The sequence below is a fragment of the Somniosus microcephalus genome, chromosome 2 (genome assembly GCF_052327205.1).
Source record: "Somniosus microcephalus isolate GS21.2 chromosome 2, FLI_Smic_1.0, whole genome shotgun sequence".
NCBI classification, from domain to species: Eukaryota; Metazoa; Chordata; class Chondrichthyes; order Squaliformes; family Somniosidae; genus Somniosus; species Somniosus microcephalus.
Window position 1 is genome coordinate 326,192,042 of NC_140988.1, and position 18,364 is coordinate 326,210,405.

At 49.4% G+C, this 18,364-nt stretch overlaps 1 protein-coding gene across 2 annotated transcripts in view; it reads left to right on the forward strand.

Annotated features, from left to right (window-relative positions):
- Positions 1-18,364, forward strand: part of LOC147123563 (coiled-coil domain-containing protein 68-like) — a 151,668-nt gene that overhangs the window by 117,073 nt on the left and 16,231 nt on the right. For both annotated transcript variants that reach the window (XM_085974677.1, XM_085974685.1), the window contains exon 8: positions 16,309-16,414. In XM_085974677.1, the coding sequence (XP_085830803.1) occupies positions 16,309-16,414 (106 nt within the window). The remainder of the gene's footprint in view (positions 1-16,308; positions 16,415-18,364) is intronic.

Here is an 18,364-nt window from a genome sequence, read left to right on the forward strand (position 1 = left end):
GTTTTTAAGATAATGGATGTGTCTTTTAGAGGTATATGCGAAAATAGCCTCTCATAATCTCATCGATTTATTACGGTTAGAGCTGATCCTGTATCTAGCTCCATTTTAACTGGGGACCCTGCTATTGTGAGGGTAACCCAAATGGTTTGGTAATCATCTTTGGCAAGTACATTATGTAATTTGAGACAGCTTAGTCTCTTGTTTCCGGAGTCGCTATCGCTCTTCTGGTCTTCGGAGCTACTGTCCGTCATCATTTGTACCTTCCTGTACTTTTCTTTATTGATTTTTTGTTTTCTGTCAGTGGATTTATTTTGTCCAGATTGGCATACCCGTGCAATGTGTCCAATCTTCCCGCATTGCCTGCATGCTTTGTCCTTGAACCAGCAGTCCCTCTGGTTATGGGTGGATCTGCCGCAGCGATAACATCTTCCGAACCCCTGTGTCATTTCATGGGTGCCGAAGTCCTGTGTCTTTTGTTGTATCTCTGCAGCTCCTTTTGCTGCTGCTTCGTATGATACAGCCATACTGAACGCTTTGTCCAATGTTAAATCTTTTTCAGAAAGCAGTCTTTTTTGTGTTCCTTCACTTAAGAGACCGCAAATGAATTTGTCTCGAAGATAATCTGATAGTCCTGCCCCGAATTGGCAGTACTTTGATAGCTTTCTTAATTCGGTTAGGTAATCAGCGTTACTTTCATTCTTGTGTTGATTTCTCTTGAAGAACTTGAATCATTCCGCTATCAGCAGCGGTGTTGGGTTTAAGTGCTCCTGCAGGGTATCAACAATTTCTTTAAAATTCTTGTCCTTTGGTTTGGCTGGAGTGATTAAGTTTCGTAACAGCCCGTATGTCTTCGCGCCCATTAAGTTCAGAAGTACTGAAGCTTTTTTTTCATCTTCTATTCCATTTGCAGCGCAATATACCTCTACTCTTTCCACGTATGTGGTCCAATCCTCTATTTCGCTATCAAAAGCATCAATATTACCAGATTTAGGCATTTCAGAAAAGATATGGCGCTTCCCGCGCTTTTTTTTTTCTGTAGCAAAGATATGGCGCTTCCCGCGCTTTCCCGCCGCTGCTGCCGATAACAACGCTGTTTTACTGCGGTTTCCGTTTATTCACTGTTGGAGATTCGTTCCTGCCGGAGGTCTGAACGCTGACCTGCTTGCCGCGCCGGCCGTCTCCCGAGTGCTCCCTCCCAGTCCGTTATTGCTTGCCTCCGATTTCGCTGCCTGTCTCAGCTGTAGAGCCCGCCGCTGGAGCCCCAGCCTGACGCCCAGGAAGGATTAGCGCAGTACCTGCCACCAGCTTGGCCAGCTGGTGAAACCACAGTTTCTCTTACTCCCTTGAGTCTTCTGGACGCCGGAGGAATCGATGTTCTTGAGGTGCTGCCGAATTGCAGGTAAGTCCGTTTCCACTTCGTCGCCACTGTAGTGTCCGTGTATAGATAAAGACACTGAAGACAGGAGTTGGTTCATAGGTATTTACTAAGCAAGTCTGGGGGGGGGGGTTCTTAAGGATATACACAATACACAGGCTTATATAGCCCAAGTGGCAATTACCGGCATTACGCACACCTGGGGCTCTTAAAGGCACATACACCACAATAGCCCATCAGCGTTTCCATGCTGTTTCGTGCCCTTATACTCGATTTCATATTGGTGCGCCCCTAGAAAAAGGGACCATCTTTGTAGCCGTTGTGCAGTCATCACCGGAACGCCCTCCTTTGGATTAAAGATGGAGACAAGTGGTTGGTGGTCAGTCAGCAAGGTGAACTTCTGCCCGTGCAGATAGTGATTGAACTTTTTCACTCCCCACACTAGGCTGAGGGCCTCCCTGTCAATCTGGGCGTAGTTACGCTCGGCTGAGGTTAGTGACCGAGACGCAAAGGCTGCTGGCCTCTCCGAGCCGTCTGGGAATTTGTGCGACAGCACCGCTCCAATGCCATAGGGTGATGCATCACACACCAACCGAATTGGTAGTGCTTGGTTGAAATGAGCCAACACCTCTTTTGATGTGATCAATGATTTGCTCTTCTGGAAAGCTTGTTTACATTCGTCACTCCACTTCCATGGTACCCCCGTTTGCAGTAGGGTGTTCAGTGGGTGTAGTACGGTAGACAAATTCGGCAAGAACTTATGGTAGTAGTTCACCAGCCCGAGGAATGACCTCAGTTGTGACACATTTTCCAGTGCTGGAGCCTTGACTACTGCCTCAATCTTTTCAGGGGACTTATGTAACCCCTCTTTATCAATAACGTGGCCACAATACGAGATCTGCTTCTGGAAAAAATCGCATTTGTGGCGATTAGCTCGGAGCCCATATTCCTTCAATCTAGTGAGCACCTGCTCCAGGTTAGCGAGGTGATCACTGTCATTTTCGCCCGTGACCAGGATGTCGTCCAAATAACACTGGGTCCCTGGAATCCCTTGCAGGACTTGTTCCATTGCCCTTTGCCAAATAGCCGGAGCTGATGCTACCCCGAACACCAGCCGGTTGTATTGGTAGAGACCTTTATGAGTGTTGATCGTGAGGTACTGTTTCGAGGCTTCTTCTACCTCCATTTGCAGGTACGCCTGGGCCAGATCAATCTTAGTGAAGCGTTTCCCTCCAGATAGCGAGGCGAAAATATCTTCAATCCGCGGAAGCGGATATTGTACAGTGTGAAGGATTGGGTTCACTGTCACCTTAAAGTCCCCACAGATGCGAACCTTCTTTGGTTCCCCAGGCGTATTACTCAACGACCTCTTCATTACAGGAACGATGGGTGTAGCCCACTCGCTCCAGTCCACTTTGGACAGTACTCCTGAACATTCCAAACCTTCCAGTTCTGCTTCGACGGCTGGGCGGATCGCATAAGGTACCGGTCTGGCCTTAAAAAACTTTGGGCTTGCATTTTCCTCTATTTTGATCGTCGCTGTTATGCCTTTTAGTGTTCCAAGTCCCTGCTGGAACACTTCTTGTGCATCAGTTAGCATTTTTGACAGTCGTCCAGGTGTGACGTTGTCATCCTTTTTGGCATCTACAGTCAGTGCTTGTATGGAATGCCAATCTAGCTGTATATTCCGGATCCATTCACATCCTAGTAGTGGTGGTCCTCCATCTGGCAATACATATAGGTCCATTTTTGGTGTTTCCTTGCCGTTATATATAACGTTCACCCTTATTTTTCCTTTGGGGTAGACTTTTTGCCCTGTGTACGTCTTCAAGACAATCTTTGTATCTCTCAAGGGTATATGTGAGAATAGCTGCTTGTAGTCCCTTCGGTTTATGACTGTTAGGGCTGATCCTGTGTCCAATTCCATTTTCACTTGGACTCCTGCTATCTTGAGCGTGACCCAGATAGTTTGGTGATCCTCCGTTTTGATCACATTATGTAGTTTCAGACAACCCAGCTCCTTGCTTCCGGAGTCTGTATCACTCTTCTGTTCGTCTGAACTACTCTCCGTCACCTTATGTACCTTCTTGTACTTCTCCTGTGGAGATTTCTTGCTGCTGGTTTTCTTTCCCGACCTGCAGACTCTTGCTATGTGTCCTACTTTTCCACACTGTCTGCACACTTTGTCCTTGAACCAGCAATCATTATGGTCATGTGTTGTTCTGCCGCAGTGATAGCACTTCACTGTTCCGTATGACATTTCATTTGTGCCATATTCTTGCGGTCTCCGTTGTATCTCTGCAGCGCCCCGTGCGGCTGCTTCATGAGATACTGCAATGCTGAAAGCCTTGTCCAGCATAAGATCCTTTTCTGATAGAAGCCGTTTCTGGGTTCCTTCACTTTGAAGCCCACACACAAACTTGTCCCTTAAAGTATCTGCTAGTCCCGTTCCAAACTGGCAGTGTTTCGATAGCTTGCGCAGTTCCGTTAAATACTCAGCATCACTTTCATCTTTATGCTGGTTCCTTTTGTGAAACTTATATCTTTCTGCTATCAGCAGCGGTGTGGGATTTAAGTGGTCCTGTAGGATTGACACTATTTTTTCAAAATCCTTTTCTACTGGCTTCTCTGGGGTTACTAGGTTTCGTAGTAAGCCATACGTTTTTGCACCCATTGAATTCAACAATACCAGCGCTTTCTTGTCATCTGGCACTTCATTCGCCTTGCAGTATACTTCTATGCGTTCGACATATGTCGTCCAATCTTCGACTTCATTGTCGAATGCTGTGATACTGCCACTCTTCGGCATTTTTGGGTGTGGTTAGATTGGCTTAAAATGGCGTCTCCCGTGCTTTCCTTTCTTCCCCGCTGCAGCTTAAAATGGCATCTCCCGCGCTTTCCTTTCTTCCCCGCTACGGCTTCAAATGGCGTCTCCCACGCTGCTGCCAACGCCGCTCTCGGCGATCCTCGTGGCAAATGGCGATGCCCTGTGGGTTTCGTGCGCTGCTCCTGCGCTGCTGCCAATGCCGCTCTCTGCGGTCCTCATGGCAATGGCAGCGCCTTGCGTTTTCCTGCACGCCTCTCTCCCCCATTGACGCTGCTCGGCCCTTGAACACCGGCTGCGCTCTGCTCTCTCTCGCCTCTCTCCCCCGTTGACGCTGCTCAGCCCTTGAACACCAGCTGCGCTCTACTCTCTCTCATCTCTCTCCCCGTTGACGCCGCTCGGTCCTGAACACCGGCTGCGCCCTGTGCGCTCTGCCCTCTCTCTCTCCCCCGTCGACGCTGCTCGGCCTTTTTCTGTGCCGCTCGGTCGGCTCTAGCTGCCGCTGTCAGGGAAGGGTCTGCGCAGTACCTGTTGCCAGCCCGTTTCGCTGGACCACTATGACTGGAAAGCCAAGCCTGGCTCTCGACAGCCTCCCCTGCGATGCTCAAATCTCCGCTGGATGACTGGGCGGTTGCCCGTGGTCGACGCCCGTGCTTCTGAACTCGACCTCCTTCCACTGTTCTCCAGGAGCGAACCCCTGGGAGGTGATGCAGAGTTGCAGGTAGGTTCGAATCTGCGTCGTCACCAATGTTAGATCCGTGTATCTTAATGTTGTGTCCTTCAACAATCAGACAAAAGACTGCAGGGAACAACCAACAGGTGTTTACTGAATGAGGGTTACTCTAGAACTAACTGTACAGATCACTACTCAGGGTTTATATACAGGTGTGGTCACTGCCGGTACTACAGTATACAGGAACTGTAAAAAGTAGTTCTCCCCTTAAAGGTACATACATTACAGCAAGTACCTCGTATGTTGGACAATGACAAAGGCTGAGGCTCCTCTACCAGTGCGTCTTACCTGCCTGAGTCGCAGCCACATCCTCCTGTCCCTGACCACTAACCAAATCTAAACCACTGCCTAACCTAAGATTTGTGACTGCCTCCTGGGTCAATATGTCCAGGTAACTCTCTCCCTCTCTGATGCATCGTAATGTCTGCATCTCGGATGCCAGCTCAACAACTCTGAGCCGAAGTTCCTCGAGTTGCAGACAATTACTGTAGATGAGGTTGCCTGGGATCAAGTTGCTCTCCACAAACTCCCTCATGCTGCAAATACGGTACACCTCCTGCACTGCCATCTCTATCTAACCGTCTTTTATATATTTAATTAACTAAAGTTTTATGTAATTAATACATGGCTTATTTTTAGTGTTTTTAAACTACTTAATTTAACTAGTTTGAATTATTCACTTAATAAAGCATTAGTGAAAGGTTCCTAGTTTCTACTTTTCACCACTTCCCTAGCTTAGAGAGCACAAAAAAATGCATTACTCACCAACCAATCACCAACCTGCTGTCCTGTGATGTCATAGAAACATAGAAGATAGGAGCAGGAGTAGGCCATTCAGCCCCTCGAGCCTGCTCCGCCATTCAATGAGATCATGGCTGATCATCCAAATTCAGTACCCTGTCCCTGCTTTCTCCCCACATCCCTTGATCCTTTAGCCTTAAGAAATATATCCAACTCTTTCTTGAATATATTTAATGAACTGGCCTCCACCGCCCTCTGTGGCAGAAAATTCCACAGGTTCACCACTCCCTGGGTGAAGAAATTCCTCCTCATTTCAGTCCTAAATGGCTTACCCCTTATCCTTAGACTATGACCCCTGGTTCTGGACTCCCCGGCCATCAGAAACATCCTTCCTGCATCTAGTCTGTCCAGGCCTGAAAGAATTTTATAGGTTTCGATGAGATCACCTCTCAATCTTCTAAACTCCAGTGAGTATAAGCCCAATCGACACAATCTCTCCTCATACGTCATTCCTGCCATCCCAGGTATCAGCCTGGTGAATCTTCACTGCACTCCTTCCATGGCAAGAACATCCTTCCTCAGGTAAGGCGACCAAAGCTGCACACAATATTCAAGGTGCGGTCTCACCAAGGCCCTGTACAAATGTAGCAAGACATCCTTGTTCCTGTACTCGAACCCTCTTGCTACGAAGGCCAACATACCATTTGCCTTCTTAACCGCCTGCTGCACCTGCATGCTTACCTTCAGTGACTGGTGCACAAGAACACCCAGGTCTCTTTACACTTCCCCTTCTCCCAATCTATTGCCATTCAAATAATAATCTGCCTTCCTGTTTTTGCCACCAAAGTGGATAACCTCACATTTATCCACATTATAGTGCATTTGCCATGTTTCTGCCCAATCACCCAACCTGTCCAAATCGTACTGGAGTTTCACGACATCCTCCTCACAGCATACCCTCCCACCCAGCTTTGTGTCATCTGCAAATTTGGAGATATTACATCCAATTCCCTCGTCCAGATCATTAATATATAGTGAACAGCTGGGGTCCTAGGACTAATCCTTGCGGTACCCCACTAGTCACTGCCTGCCACTCGGAAAATGACCCGTTTATTCCAACTCTTTGCTTTCTGTCCGCCAACCAGTTCTCTATCCAAGTCAATACCTTGCCCCCAATCCCATGTGGCTTAATTTTGCATGCTAATCTCTTATGTGGGACCTTATTGAAAGCCTTCTGAAAGTCCAAATACACCACATCCACTGGTTCTCCCTTATCTATTTTACCAGTTACATCCTCAAAAAATTCCATTAGATTAGTCAAGCATGATTTACCTTTTGTAAATCCATGTTGACTTTGTCCAATCCTGTCACTGCTTTCCAAGTGCTCTGATATTACATCTTTTAGAATGGACTCTAGCATTTTCCCCACTACTGATGTCAGGCTTACTGGTCTATATTTCCCTGCTTTTTCTCTACCACCTTTTTTGAATAGTGGGGTAACATTAGCTACCCTCCAATCCATGGGTACCGTTCCAGAGTCTATCGAGTTCTGGAAGATGACCAGCAATGCATCTACTATTTCTAGGGCCACTTCCTTAAGTACCCTGGGATGTAGATTATCAGGCTCTGGGGATTTATCGGCCTTCAGTCCCATCAATTTTCCTAACACCATTTCCCTACAAATACTGATTTCTTTCAGTTCCACCCTTTCATCAGACCCTATGTTCCCTGGCATCTCTGGGAGGTTATTTATGTCCTCCTTTGTGAAGACAGAACCAAAATATGTATTTAGTTGGTCTGCCATTCCTTTGTTCCCCATTATAAATTCCCCTGATTCTGACTGCAAGGGACCTACGCTTGACTTCACCAACCTTTTTCTCTTCACATATCTATAAAAGCTTTTACAGTCAGTTTTTATGTTCCCTGATAGCTTACTCTCATATTCTATTTTCCCTTTCTTAATTAATCCCTTTGTCCTCCTTTGTTGAATCCTAAACTGCTCCCAATCCTCAGGATTATTGCTTTTTCTGGCCAATTTATATGTCCTCTCCTTGGATCTTATGCTATCCCTAATTTCCCTTGTTAGCCACGGTTGAGTCACCTTTTTTGTTTTATTTTTATGCCAAACTGGGATGAACAAATTCTGTAGCTCATCCATTTGGTCTTTGAATGTTTGCCATTGCCTATCCACCATCAACCCTTTGAGTGCCATTCCCCAATCAATCCTACCCAACTCGCTCCTCAGACCATCGTAGTTTCCTTTATTTAAATTGAGGACCCTAGTTTCTGAGTCAACTACTTCATTCTCCATCTTAATAAAGAATTTGATCATATTATGATCGCTCCGACCCAAGGGGCCTCGTACAACAAGATTGCTAATTAATCCTTTCTCGTTACATAATACCCAGTCTAAGATGGCCTGATCTCTGGTTGGTTCCTCGACATATTGGTCCAGGAAACCATCCCGTAAACACTCCAGGAATTCCTCCTCCACAGTATTGTTACTAATTTGGTTGGCCCAATCTATATGTAGATTAAAGTCACCCATGATGACTGCTGTGCCCTTATTGCACGCTTCTTTAATTTCCCTTTTAATGCCATCCCCAACCTCCGCCTTACTGTTTGGAGGTCTATATACCACCCCCACTAACGTTTTTTCCCCTTAGTATTTCTCAATTCTACCCATACAGATTCCACATCATCAGAGCTAATAGCCTTCATTACAATTGTGTTAATCCCTTCTTTAACCAGTAATGCTACCCCATCTTTCCTGAATATCGAATACCCCTGGATGTTGAGTTCCCAGTCTTGGCCATCCTTGAGCCACGTTTGTGTAATCCCAACCAAATCATATTCGTTTACCTCTATTTGCGCAGCCAATTCATCCACCTTATTACAAATGCTCCTCGCATTGAGGCACAAAGCCTTCAGGCTTGTTTTTTTAACGCTCTTAGACCTATTAGAATTATTATTTACTGTGGCCACATTTGATTTAAACCGTTGATTTCTCTGACTGCCACTTTTGTTTTTCTCCTTCCTATCTTTTGCTTTTATTCTTGTTTCCCTTTCCTCTGTCTCCCTGCTCAGGTTCCCAGCCCCCTGCCATTTTAGTTTAAACCCTCCCCCACAGTACTAGCAAACACTCCCCCTAGGACATCGGTTCCAGCCCTGCCCAGATGCAGACTGTCCGGTTTGAACTGGTCCCACCTCCCCCAGAACCGGTTCCAATGTCCCAGGAACTTGCATCCCTCCCCCTGGCACCATTCCTCTAGCCACATATTCATCTGAAGTATCCTTCTATTTCTACTCTGACTAGCACGTGGCACTGGTAGCAATCCTGAGATTATTACCTTTGAGGTCCTGTTTTTTAATTTATCTCCTAACTCCCTATATTCCGCTTTTAGGACCTCATCCTGCTTTTTACCTATATCGTTGGTGCCTATATGCACCACGACAACTGGCTGTTCACCCTCCCCTTCCAAGATGTTCTGCAGCCGCTCGGAGACATCCTTGACCCTTGCACCAGGGAGGCAACACACCATCCTGGAGTCTCGTTTGCGGCCGCAGAAACGCCTATCTATTCCCCTTACAATAGAATCCCCTATTACTATAGCTCTACCCCTCTTTTTCCTCCCATTCTGTGCAGCAGAGCCACCCCTGGTGCCAGGACGTTGGCTGCTGCTGCCTTCCACTGATAAGCCATCCCCCCCAACAGTACTCAAAGTGGTATATCTGTTTGAGAGGGGGATGTCCACAGAGGACCCCTGCACTACCTGCCTGCGCCTAGTACGCTGCCTGTTGGTCACCCATTCCCTTTCTTCCTGTCCAACCTCTACCTGCGGTGCGTCCAACTCCGTAAACATGATATTCACGATGTCCTGAGCATCGCGAATGCTCCAGTATGCATCGCGAATGCTCCAGTATGCATCCAATCGCAGCTCCAGTGCTGCAATGCGGTCTGTCAGTAGCTGCAGCTGGATGCACTTCCTGCACATGTAGTTGTCAGGGACACAGGAAGTGTCCCTGAGTTCCCACATAGCGCAGTAGGAGCATACCACGGGGCCGGGCTGTCCTGCCATGACTTACCCTTTAATTAATTGAATTTAAATTAAATTACACTAATTACACTACAGTTAACTGGTTTACCAACAGTCCCTGCTACACCAGAGAGACCTTGGAAACTATAAACCACAGAGTTAAAGTTTAAAAAAAGAGAGAAATACTCACCAACCAATCACTTACCTGCTTCCTGGTGACGTCACACTTTGATTACTTTTTACCTCTCTCCCCGCTGTTGAATTGGTAAGCCGCTCCTCACTGCTCCCACACAGGTCCGATGCTCTGGTCGGGCCTCACTGCCGGTTTTAAGCTCCGCCGCTCCTCACTGCTCCCACACAGGTCCGATGCTCTGGTCGGGCCTCGCTGCCGGTTTTAAGCTCCGCCGCTCCTCACTGCTCCTACACAGGTCCGGGGCCCAATCGACTCTACTGGAAACTCTTACGTTTTTTGAAACATGGTTTAGGTACCTTAGTTCTTTATCTTTGGTCCTTACCTTATCTTAGTCTATATTTATTTATAGGTGATTACCTTTAGTCTGTTTTAAGTTTTTTTTGTCATTACACACTTGCACGAAGTGCTAAAACACTGTCAAAATTTTAAATACTTACTACAATGAACCCCGAAGTCTCCCACTACTAATATGTGTCTCCTATTCTCAAAGGCCCCCTTCCCCCACTCCCCCGCCCCCACCTTCCATGTACTACAATGCTCTAAGGGGCTAAGCTCCACATAATGTCTGCTGACCCTCTTATTTCCTTCAGAAATATTCGCCGGAGACTAATCCTGCTTAAAATCCATCTCATCGACCAAACTTTTAGTCACCCCTTCTGATATCTCCTTATTTGTCTTGGCATCTATTTTTTGTCTGTTTATGCATCTGTGAGGCACCTTGGGGCCTTTTTCTAAATGATACACTATATGAATATAAGTTGTTGTTGTTGTTGTAATCCTCAAACCAACTCCTCAAATACCAGCCCAGAACAGGAGTAGGTTGGTGGCAGCACATGTGGATTCCCAGCCTGGCTGTCTGCTTTCTAGTCACACCTTCTGTCTCCTTTTCCCCTCCATGTCATTCTCTTCAGCTTTCTCTTCAATGCGTAAACATCAAGGTGCTTCTCAAGTTCAACAATCCACTGCTCAAGTCTAGTAACTTGTTGATAATTCATGCAAATGCATCTGTCCTGCACTTTGCTTAGCATGAACACATATTACACTACACTCATTTCACTGGTCTCACTATAGTGCACACCAGTTTTTTTAAACAACCTGCACCTTACATATCTTTAAAAATAGCCGTGTACCTGAAGTTACTGAGAATTTAAATGCAAACTTTTTTTAAGTAGAGAAAACAATCCAGCTTGGAGTTTATTGAAGTTCATTAAAGGGGAAAAACTCTACCACCTTTCACTCACTATGAAACCTTAAGACAGCTTTAATATGCAAAGTGAGAAATGTTAAGGAAAGTTCCCAGGATTCATCCACACCTTAATTCCTCTTTTAAATATTCACGTATCACTGTGACACTGTGGCAACAATAGCAGGTCAGAGGCTGGGTATTCTGCGGTGAGTGTCTCACCTCCTGAAGCCCCAAAGCCTTTCCATCATCTACAAGGCACAAGTCAGGAGTGTGATGGAATACTCTCCCCTTGCCTGGATGAGTGCAGCTCCAACAACACTCAAGAAGCTTGACACCATCCAGGACAAAGCAGCCCGCTTGATTGGCACCCCATCCATCACCTTAAACATTCACTCCCTCCACCACTGGCATATCGTGGCTGCAGTGTGTACCATCTACAAGATGCACTGCAGCAACTCGCCAAGGTTTCTTCGGCAGCACCTCCCAAACCTGCGGCCTCTTCCATCTAGAAGGACAAGGGCAGCAGGCACATGGAACCACCACCACCTCCAAGTTCCCCTCCAAGTCACACACCATCCTGACTTGGAAATATATCGCCGATCCTTCATTGTCGCTGGGTCAAAATCCTGGAACTCCCTACCTAACAGCACTGTGGGAGCACCTTCACCACACGGACTGCAGCGGTTCAAGAAGGCGGCTCACCACCACCTTCTCCAGGGCAATTAGGAATGGGCAATAAATGCTGGCCTTGCCAGCGACACCCACATCCCATAAAAAACGTATTAAAAAAAAACTCTGGCCTAGAAATTCAGTTGGTTGCGCCAGCAGTTAGCGCTTTAAGAGAAGCGAATTTCGGGCGCTATGCGTGTAGCGCCCGGGCGCAGCGCAGTTTGCGCCTCGCCCCAAATTAAGTTGACCCTTAGCGCCGGCGCAAAGTTTAGCGCCCGCCCGGCTGCGCGCGCAGAAAATGACGTCACATCCTCGTGCAACGCCCTTTGCGCGCCCCGATTCCAAACTTCAGTCGGACCGCCCCATTGTGCGGCTGGCGGCCAGAGCGTTTGTAAAATGGAACGCAACACAGCCGACGCGGGCCCCGGGAGCGCAAATTAAAGGGCACGTACCCTGCAGTATAAAGGGCAGCCATTTTGCAGCAAACACTCTTGTGCAACGGATTTCTGGACACACAACAAGGAGGAGAGCTAACTGGTTTCGTGCAGCAATAGCTCAGGTATTTTTGGACTCAGGCCAAAGCGCTGCAAGTGCCCTGTTGGAAATTTGACTGTTTGCCAGCATTTGATGGGGGTTGCATGGGGTGCCAACGCGGAGTTTCAGCGCCATGTGCGTAGGGCTCGCAGACGCGGGGTCAGAGGGGCAGCCCTGGCTAGAGGCAGAGGGGGCAACAGGCGTCGGCAACATAGGCCTTACCCAGTCAGGGTATACCGCCAGCAGCGCTCCTACCTCACCATGAGTGGCGCGCGATGTGTAAGAAGGCTGAGATTCTGAAAGGAGGTGGTTGCAGAGATCTGCCACCTGCTTCGCAGAAATCTGCGTCCAAAGCTCAGGTGCAGGACGTCTCTGTCGGTGGAAGTGAAGGTGACGGTGGCATTGAACTTCTATGCCACCGGCTCCTTCCAATCCGCTGTTGGGGACATAGCTAACATATCCCAGTTAGGCGTGCATCGCTGCATCCGCCAGGTGACCGATGCCCTTTTCAGAAGGAGACGCCAATTCATCTCCTTCCCCATGGCCCTGGAGAGCCAGCATCAGCGTGCAGTGGGACTTGCAAGAATCGCGGCCTTCCCCTTGGTGCAGGGCGCCATTGACTGTACGCATGTGGCTTTGCGGGCACCTCTGGAGCATGGCGAGCAGTATCGCAACCGGAAGGGCTACCATTCTCTCAATGTGCAGCTGGTGTGTGACCACAAGCAGCGCATCCTGGCTGTCAATGCCTGCTTTCCAGGCAGCTGCCACGATGCCTTTATCCTGCGGCAGAGTACTGTGCATGACATGTTCGAGGCACAGCCTCCCCCAAGAGGATGGCTACTCGGGGACAAAGGCTATCCTTTGTGTACCTGGCTTATGACCCCGCTCCGCACGCCCAGGACCGCTGCTGAAGAGGCATACAACGAGAGCCATCAAAGGAGCAGAAACATCATCGAGCAAACTATTGGGGTCCTCAAGCAGCGGTTCCGCTGCCTTGATCGTTCCGGCGGATCTCTGCAGTATTCGCCGCACCGGGTCTCCCAATTTGTCGTAGTTTGCTGCATGCTACACAACCTGGCTCTCCGCAGGATTCAGGCACTGCCACTTGACGTTGGACCACCACCTCAGGAGGAGGAGCAGGAGGAGCAGGAGGAGGAGGAGGAGGAGGAGTACGTTCCCAGGAGGGAGCGACAAGGTCCAAGGGCCGTCCGTCGCCAGCTTATTGAACGTAACTTCTAAGCCCCCTGTCAGGGAATGCCTTGTGGCCATGAAGCAAGATGAATGCAGCCGCTCCGCAAGCCCTCAGCCGGCGAAGGCAACAAAGACTAACAAGAACAACCATGGACACTGTCTGAATAAAGATAAATTTATATTTGACAAAAATGAAACCCCTTCCCACATGAATCCCAAAAACAATCAACGGCCCCCACAAAAAGTGCAACAAACGACTCACTCCCACAACCTGGGGAGGAGTAACTCCACATTTGAACAAACCAGGCCTCAACCTCGGCCTTAACGCAAAAAACATACCCATAAACAAAACAACCATGGGCAAAATAAAGATGTCCACCGCCATATAAAATGAAAGCTGGCCACACCCTCTACTTAGTGGCCCGCGAGGGCGAGACCTTGTCCAGCCTTTTGGCGCCCCTGCCCGGCCTGCTGCTCCTCCGCAAGCTCTGCCCAGTGGCTGCTGCGAGGCTGGGGGAAGGCGCCTGAGGGTCAGATGCCCTTCCGCCAGATGGCCTTGGGGGGTGGCCTACACGGGCTTTGGGCCTCGAGGGACTGGCTGTTGATTGGCGCACATGTGCATGCCCACCATCAGCTCCAGCCGCTTGCCGTTGACGCTCCACTGGGGGAGTGGCGGCGACGGATGGCGCAATGTGGGCAAGCTGGCGTATTGGAGGCGCTGGCTGGTGATGTCGCACGCTGCCACTCGCCCGGGCACGCACTGCACGATCCGCACCAATCAGCCAAAGGGCGGATCGCTGTGCTGCTGCAGCGCGGCGGGTGTCCTGGCGATGCCTGGCTGAGGCAGCGCGTGTGGCAGCAGTGAGTGCCCCTGTTGCCCTGGTCTGCGCCCGCATCACATCCGCCACTGACTTGACGGCATCAGCCAGCGACTCCATCACCGGAGGCATCCGTTCCACTACCTCCATCATCATCCGGCCACTCTCGGCATTTGATGCCCCAAACTCCCGCACACTGGTCGCCAGTGACTCGATGGCCTCAGGCATCCGTCCCACCACCTGCATGAGCTCTGTGTGGCGGCGGTCCGAATCCTCGGCCATTTGGTCCAGCTGGCGCGCCTCCTCCGAGGTGAAGGTGGCCGGACTGGAGGCGGGACTCTCCCGCTGGGGAGCAGGGGTCCGAGCTAGGCGACCCTTGGCACGTTGCTGGCGCCGAATGTCCGCAGCAACTGCACTCCCCTCCGATCCTTCCCCCCTCTGGGGGGAAGGCCGCGGCCCACCCGCAGCCCTCCTGGGTGGCTGGACGCCACTGGTCCCAGCAGCTGCACTCCCCTCCGAAAGTTGCTCCAGGCTCTCGTCCAGGGAAGACGTGTCCAACACTTCGCCCTCTGCTGCGGGACCTGAGTCCTCCCCTGATGGTCCGGGTTGCTCTTCCTCCTCCTCCTCCTCCTCCTCCTCCTCCTGTTCGGAGGGGCTGTCACTGGCAGCTTCAGGGAGCTCTTCGTCACCAGCTGAAAGCAGGAAGGCACAAGAGTAGCTTCAGAGTGAGGAGAGGGCGTCAGCGAGGGAGTCATGACTGGTGGCATTCAGCGCATTGGTGGCACAGTGGCAAAGGAGGTAGCTCGGATGCGCAAGTGCGATGAGAGAGGGCCAAAAGGCGAGGTCCTTACCATTGCCGGGCAGCGGAGGGTCGGCTTCTCCGCACGCTCTGGGCACAATCACGCGGCCTCCCATGAGGCCACTCACGCGCTCCTCCAGGGGAGTGAGCTTCTGGAACTTGGCGCGGCCTCCCCCGGTGATGTCGCGGCGCTTGCGATTATTCACAAGTTTAGCCTGCAAGAGAAAGGACGGGCTCTAAGTACGGTGTGTAGCCGTGACGTAGTGTGCACTGCCTCTCATGGTGGAATAGCTTGGCCAGAGTGTAGCCCTGATCTAGTGTGCACTGCCTCTCATGGTGGAATAGCTTGGCCAGTGTGTAAAGTGCAGAATGTGCAATTGATGCTCATGACTGTCCCAAAGCTGCTGGCTGAGGGCTGCCCATTAGGCCTTTCAGGTCCCTTTGCCCATCATGTCAGGTGTACATGCAAGAATGAGGAGGAGAGTGGAAAGGGTACTCACCCTGACAATCCTGGTCAGGTCATTGTATTTCTTCCGACATTGCACCTTGTCCCTGGGGGCATCGCCGTAGGACGACACCCTGGTGGCGATCTCCCTCCAGGCTTTGGTGTAGACGCGGTGGGTGGGATTCCTGCCAGTGTCTGGGAACAGGATCCTGCGCCTCTTCTCCAATGCTGTCAGCATGATATCCAGATCACGCTCTGAGAAGCGCAGGGCACGCTCACAGGCCTTCTCATGCGTTGCCATGGCTCCTTGGGCTCAGCAGCAGTGTTGAGGCCTAGTTTGAAAGCTGCAGTGTGCAGGGCGTGGCAGCAGACCAAATCGTCCCTTCCCCCTTTAAGAGCTGGCCGGCGCCACGGGGTCTGCTGTCAATCAAAAAATGACCGCACCCGCGCTGCGCCCCGCCTCGGCGCTATCCCTCTGCACCGCCAGCTTAGCGCCTAAAGATAGTCGTGTAACGCCTCTTTTAGCGCTCCAGCAACCTCTTAGGGTGAAGCAACTGAATTTCGGCGAAGGGGGCGCAACTTTGGGGCGGGCGCAAAAGTCGGGCGGGCGCTAACGTTAGCGCCCCAAAACTGGCAAAACTGAATTTCTAGGCCTCTGTCTTTAATTTTTTGGGGATATTTCCAGGGGTGAATGGGCATGCAATGGGGACAACTTTTATTAAGTTGATATGGATCAAATAAACGCAGAAGTATTTGTTAACAGGTTTCAGGATCATCAACTAGAGGTTTCCACGCTAGAGGAAAAGATCTTTCACCTGGACAACGTTGTCACCCATCAACATCGAAGCTTGTACAGCGTTATAAACACTGTGAGCATGAAGTTAATGTAGAATACCAATATATTCCATAATATAGTAAAATATTCACTACTTCAATAACAATCAAATTACTTCTGCTACAAAAGCAAAATACTGCGGATACTGAAAGTCTGAAATAAAAACAGCAGATGTTGGAAGTACTCAGCAGGTCAGGTAGCATCTGTGGAGAGAGAAACAGATTTAACGTTTCGTCAGAACCCACTCAGAAATTATTACTGCTATCTAGCTCTCCTGGTGGCTCAGTAAAATTGAAGTCAATGGGAATTAGGGGGAAAACTCTACACTGACTGAAGTCATACCTAGCACAAAGGAAGATGGTTGTGGTTGTTGGAGGCCAATCATCTCAGCCCCAGGACATTCCTCAGGGCAGTGTCCTCGGTGTAACCATCTTCAGCTGCTTCACTAATGATCTTCCTTCCATCACAAAGTTAGAAGTGGGGATGTTCGCTGATGATTGCACAGTGTTCAGTTCCAGACGCAACTCCTCAGATAATGAGGCAGTCCATGCCCACATGCAGCAAGACCTGAACGACATTCAGGCTTGGGCTGATAAGTGGCAAGTAATATTCACACCACACAAGTGCCAGGCAATGACTATCTCCAACAAGAGAGAGTCTAACCACCACCCTAATGAAATTCAATGGCACCACTATCACTGAATCCCCCACCATCAATATCCTGGGGGTCACCATTGACCAGAAACTTAATTGGATCAGCCACATAAATACTATGGCTACAAGAGCAGGTCAGAGGCTAGGTATTGTGCGGCGAGTGTCTCACCTCCTGACTCCCCAAAGCTTTTCCACCATTTACAAGGCACAAGTAAGGAGTGTGATGGAATACTCTCCTGGATGAGTGCAGCTCCAACAACACTCAAGAAGCTCGACACCATCCAGGACAAAGCAGCCCGCTTGATTGGCACCCAATCCACCACCTTAAACATTCACTCCCTCCACCACCGGCGTACCATGGCTGCAGTGTGTACCATCTACAAGATGCACTTCAGCAACTCGCCAAGGCTTCTTTGACAGCACCTCCCAAAACCTCGACCTCTACCACCTAGAAGGACAAGGGCAGCAGGCGCATGGGAACACCACCACCTCCAAGTTCCCCTCCAAGTCACACACCATCCTGATGTGGAAATATATCGCCATTCCTTCATTGTTGCTGGGTCAAAATCCTGGAACTCGCTCCCTAACAGCATTATGGGAGTACCTTCACCACAGCAACTGCAGCAGTTCAAGAAGGTGGCTCACCACCACCTTCTCAAGGGCAATTAGGGATGTGCAATAAATGGTGGCCTTGTTCGTGATGCCCACATCCCAGGAACGAATATAAAAAAGTCGGTAAATGTACCACCCAATGTGGTTCTCATTCATACAGAGTGAAGTGCCAGGTTAAATCCCCAGTCTTTATTTTGTTCGCTGACCTCAGTTTGGAAGGTAGTTGAGTTGCTAATTTGGCTGAACAGCCTGCCAGACCTCAGTGTCTTGGCTTACACATGAAGAAATTGGCACGAGGGGAAGGTCCCTAGAATTTAGAAGGTTAAGGGGTGATCTGATCGAAGTTTTCAATCATGATTTTCTAAGTGACTTGATACCACTTCCTTAACAATGGATTCCAGCATTTTCCCAACGACTGATGTCAGGCTAACTGGTCTGTAATTCCCTATTTTTTCTCTCCCTCCATTCTTGAATAGCGGTGTTACATTTGCGGCCTTTTAAGACTGAGATGAGGAGGAATTTCTTCACTCAGAGGGTTGTGAATCTTTGGAATTCTCTGCCCCAGAGGGCTGAGAATGCTGAGTCGTTGAGTATATTCAGGGCTGAGATTGATAGATTTTTGGACTCTCGGGCAATCAAGGGATAATGGGATAGAGCAGGAAAGTGGAGTTGAGGTCGTAGATCAGCCATGACCTTATTGAATGGCGGAGCAGGCTTG